Source organism: Elephantulus edwardii, unplaced genomic scaffold (assembly GCF_000299155.1).
Source record: "Elephantulus edwardii isolate Elephantulus edwardi_28Jun2011 unplaced genomic scaffold, EleEdw1.0 scaffold00071, whole genome shotgun sequence".
Taxonomy (NCBI): Eukaryota; Metazoa; Chordata; class Mammalia; order Macroscelidea; family Macroscelididae; genus Elephantulus; species Elephantulus edwardii.
In genome coordinates, this window is record NW_006399821.1 from 12,368,816 (window position 1) to 12,372,624 (window position 3,809).

A 3,809-nucleotide genomic window follows, 5' to 3' on the forward strand; every position below is an offset into this window, starting at 1 on the left:
CGGTCACTTGTGGTTGCTGTGAGGCTGAACACTGTGATGCTGATGTGTCAAATGTGTTAATGATTGGTTACCCAATGAGGACAGAGAGTGGGTTGGAGCTCCCCCACTAAAACAAGCTTGGTAGGAGAAATGGCATCCACTTCCATAATAGCTTGCTTCCGGAAACCCTATGAACCTGGAGAGAGGATGAAAGGCACCCAAGCATTGAGGACTCTCCTTCATAGGGTCTCTATGAGTCGTCTGCGACTCGACGGCACTTATGACTGATGAAGGCCTGCGACTTGATGGCACTTAACAACAACAACAATAACAACAACAACAACAACAACAATCATCTTACCTAGGAGCCTTGCTGGCATAGTATATAATATATCACGCTGTTAACTAAAAGACCAACAGCTCAAATCCACTGACTACTTGGCAAGAGAAAGATTGGCCATCTCCTCCAAAAATGTCAAATTTTTTTGGCCTTGGAAACCTGATGGAGCATCTCTTTGAGCTGGAATCTACTTGATGGTGATGATTTGATATTGTGATGCACAGAGCCATCTCTTTTATCAGAATATATGAATTGTTAGAAGTGTCAATATGTCCTTGGTAGTGATCGCTATTTGTTTACTTTGATTTTGTCTGTTACTTCTGGAGATTATGACTAGGTTTTAGGTACAACTGAGATAAAGTCTAACTAAAGAATATAGCATTGAACACACAGATGCCCCCGTGGATTCAGGAAATCAGCCAGTTTCATGCTAAGTGCTCTACAATTCTTTAACCACTACTTCTAGGTGACAAGAGGTCGAGTTCCACCGGTCATCTTTGACGCCAGGTAAGTAAGTTTATAACGTATAAACCAGAACACGAAGAAGTGTTGAACTTTCTCACTTAAAACCAGTATTACAACAGCATTCTACTAGGCATATGTACAGAATGTTTAGGCATTTTAGGGATCGATGAGTGGTATATATGGAGTGTGCAGCTGCTAACTGAAAGGTTGGAGCTTGGGTCCATGTTTAAGGACCTTAGAAGAAAGGTTTGCTATCTACCTGTGGAAAATTAGCCATTGAAAACCTTATAGAGTACAGTTCAATTCAGATACACATGAGGTCTCCATGAGTTGGAATCAACATATGGCAGCTGGCCTGTGCTTTAAGTGTTTACATATACACATCAATGAATCCTCTCAACACTTGAGGAAAGGAACATAACTATGACCCTAACACACAGACCTTTCTCATCATAGTAAAGAGAGATTTAATAAAAATACAGGAGAAGGTATAACTGTCACTGCTTAGCCTAGTTTGCCAGTTAGCAGGCAAACCCCTTCACACTCATGTTTTGAAAGAAATCACATGGCATCAAAAAGAAGGTTCTAAAGAAACAAGAATTTAAAGAACAATAATTATTTTTTGTTCATATTTTTCCACAGCTTTATATTACCTCACTGTATATCTGTGAGGGCTGACATATATTTTATAGGCTAGTAAAAATGCTTACACAGATATTTTTCTCTGGTCTTCAAAACTGCTTATCAAAGCAAGAGTAGATGAATTATATATGTTCAGTTTTATATTCTAAAAGTTATAAAATAATCAGGATAAAGCTGACTATTGGAAAGAAATGAAACTTGATTGGCAGTTTAAACTGTTTGTGTACCAAAAAAAAACCCATTTGAAGTTGGTGTACCGGCAGAACATCCTTCACATGTCAAATGCAATCATAAAAGCAAAATAATGATGGAAAGTGAAGTGATTTCCCCAACAGAGGAGACAGCTTTACCATCACTGTTTTCCTGGGGGGTGCTGTCCACGGCTTGCCAACCACCAAACCCCACAGGAAGGTCGGGTCGTGTCATCCAGGCCTCATTCCAGCAGTGGTAGTTCCTTAGAAAACACAACCAACAAGAGACTTAGTTTCCCATTCACAGTCAGTGTTTCAAGACCTCAACATATTACTCCAAAAATTGTAACCATGTTATCTATAAATTTCTGGAGTGTGTTAAAATAATTTAGGGCATTCACAGGCATCCTGTGAAACCATACTCAAGTGTCTTGGGAAGGTTCTTTTCCACTGGCATCCCTAGGCATGCTCACCGGTTGGACAGTGTTTTTCTCCTGTGAAATCAGCTTCAGGGTTGCTGAGCGATGATTCAATCAGTGCATTAGACAGTTTTGATTGACTTACTCATTCTCTGCTGCCCTAGCAAAGCAGAACTTCGAGTGTGTTGAAAGGGTAAGGAAGGTGACTGAAGCAGAAATACAGGTATCTGAAATTATTCTTTATATTCAAAAGAAAATCCCATTAGTTTGTAAGAATTTAGTGTTAGTTTACTTTTATTGCCTCAGACCACTGTCATAGTGCCTCAGACCACTGTCATAGAAATGATTACATTAACTACTAAGTTCAATTCTCCAAAATTTTGTGGCAAATTGCCATTTGGTGTTATATAGGAAGAAACAACTGTCTAGATGATTGTCTCCTTACCCTTGATAAAAGGTGGGCAAAACTTTTTAGGACTTTGTATATAAGTCTTGAAGTAAGAACATGAAATAAGACATTAACATGAATTGTATTATTATGTCCTTGGGAAGACCTAAAATTATATGACAGTACAGAAACAAATGAGAACACATTAAGCCATCAGCACTATAGAAAATGTTCATATAGTAATAACTATTTAATGATGATGTGAGGTTGTTACAGCAGTCTTCATTTATAGCACTGAGGAATTTCAGACCCAACAATGATCTGTTCTTTCACTAAAAGTCCTTCAATGTCAGTAATTTGTTCATGTTCTCACTTCTCTCTAGGTTTAGTTAACCTAGTTTGGGCTATTAATAGACAAAAAGAACATTTAAAGTTCTATCCTGGAGTACAATGTCATTAGTGATGTGATACTATCCACATGCATACAACAATGACAGGTTAATACATTTATTATTAAAATATACTTTCCAACTACTAAAGGCAAAGCTGAAGAAAATGAGGGTATCTACCAGCTTTTTCCGTTTGGAATTGATCAAACAGACAACCAAGATGCATTAGTAATCATTGTTGACTGGAAAGTAGAAGTTGGAAAAAAGAAAGACTGGTACTTGGGAAATATGAACCTGGTAACAGAAATGAGGCTGGAGATTGAATGACAGAATTTTGTACAATCAATGGTCAATTAATTGCAAATAGCTTTTAAGAAAACAAACAATAGCTAACTATACATATAGACCTCAGTTAATGGACTACACAGGAATAAAATTGACTACAGCTATGAAAAGAGATTTGATAGAATAGTTCAATATTAGCAGTCAAAACAAGGCAAGAACTGGCTATGTGCAGATCATAAATTACTCATGTGCAAATTTCAGTTGAAGATGAAGAAAATAAAAATAAGTGCATAAGAATTAAAATACAACCTAGAGTCTATCCCATATGAGTAAAACGGGGGGAAAAATCTCAATTGTAAAGCTGAGGCCACTGATGACTGAACACCAAATGAGTTGTGGGATGGCATCAATAACACCATCCACGAATAAAGCAAGAGGTCATTGCAAAGATGGAACAGAAAGAAAAGACCAAACCACATATCAGAAAAGACTCTGAAACAAACCTGCACAAGAATGTAGAAAGCCCAAAACAAAGGGTTGTTGTTGTTGTTGTTGTTGTTGTTATGTGCTGTTGAGTTGCTTGCAACTCATAGCGACCCATTGTACAACAGCCCTAAATCCTGCTCTATCCTGTGCCAATCTCACTGCTTCCAACACACCCATCCTGATTACACCAGTCACTGAATCAATCTACCTCATAGAGGGTCTTCC

The 3,809-nt window shown here is 37.9% G+C and overlaps 1 protein-coding gene across 1 annotated transcript in view; it reads right to left on the reverse strand.

Annotated features, from left to right (window-relative positions):
- The window catches only part of F13A1 (coagulation factor XIII, A1 polypeptide), a 302,545-nt gene that overhangs the window by 80,072 nt on the left and 218,664 nt on the right, over window positions 1-3,809 (reverse strand). Inside the window, exon 8 of the mRNA XM_006888734.1 lies at window positions 1,777-1,880. Within this exon, the coding sequence (XP_006888796.1) occupies window positions 1,777-1,880 (104 nt within the window). The remainder of the gene's footprint in view (window positions 1-1,776; window positions 1,881-3,809) is intronic.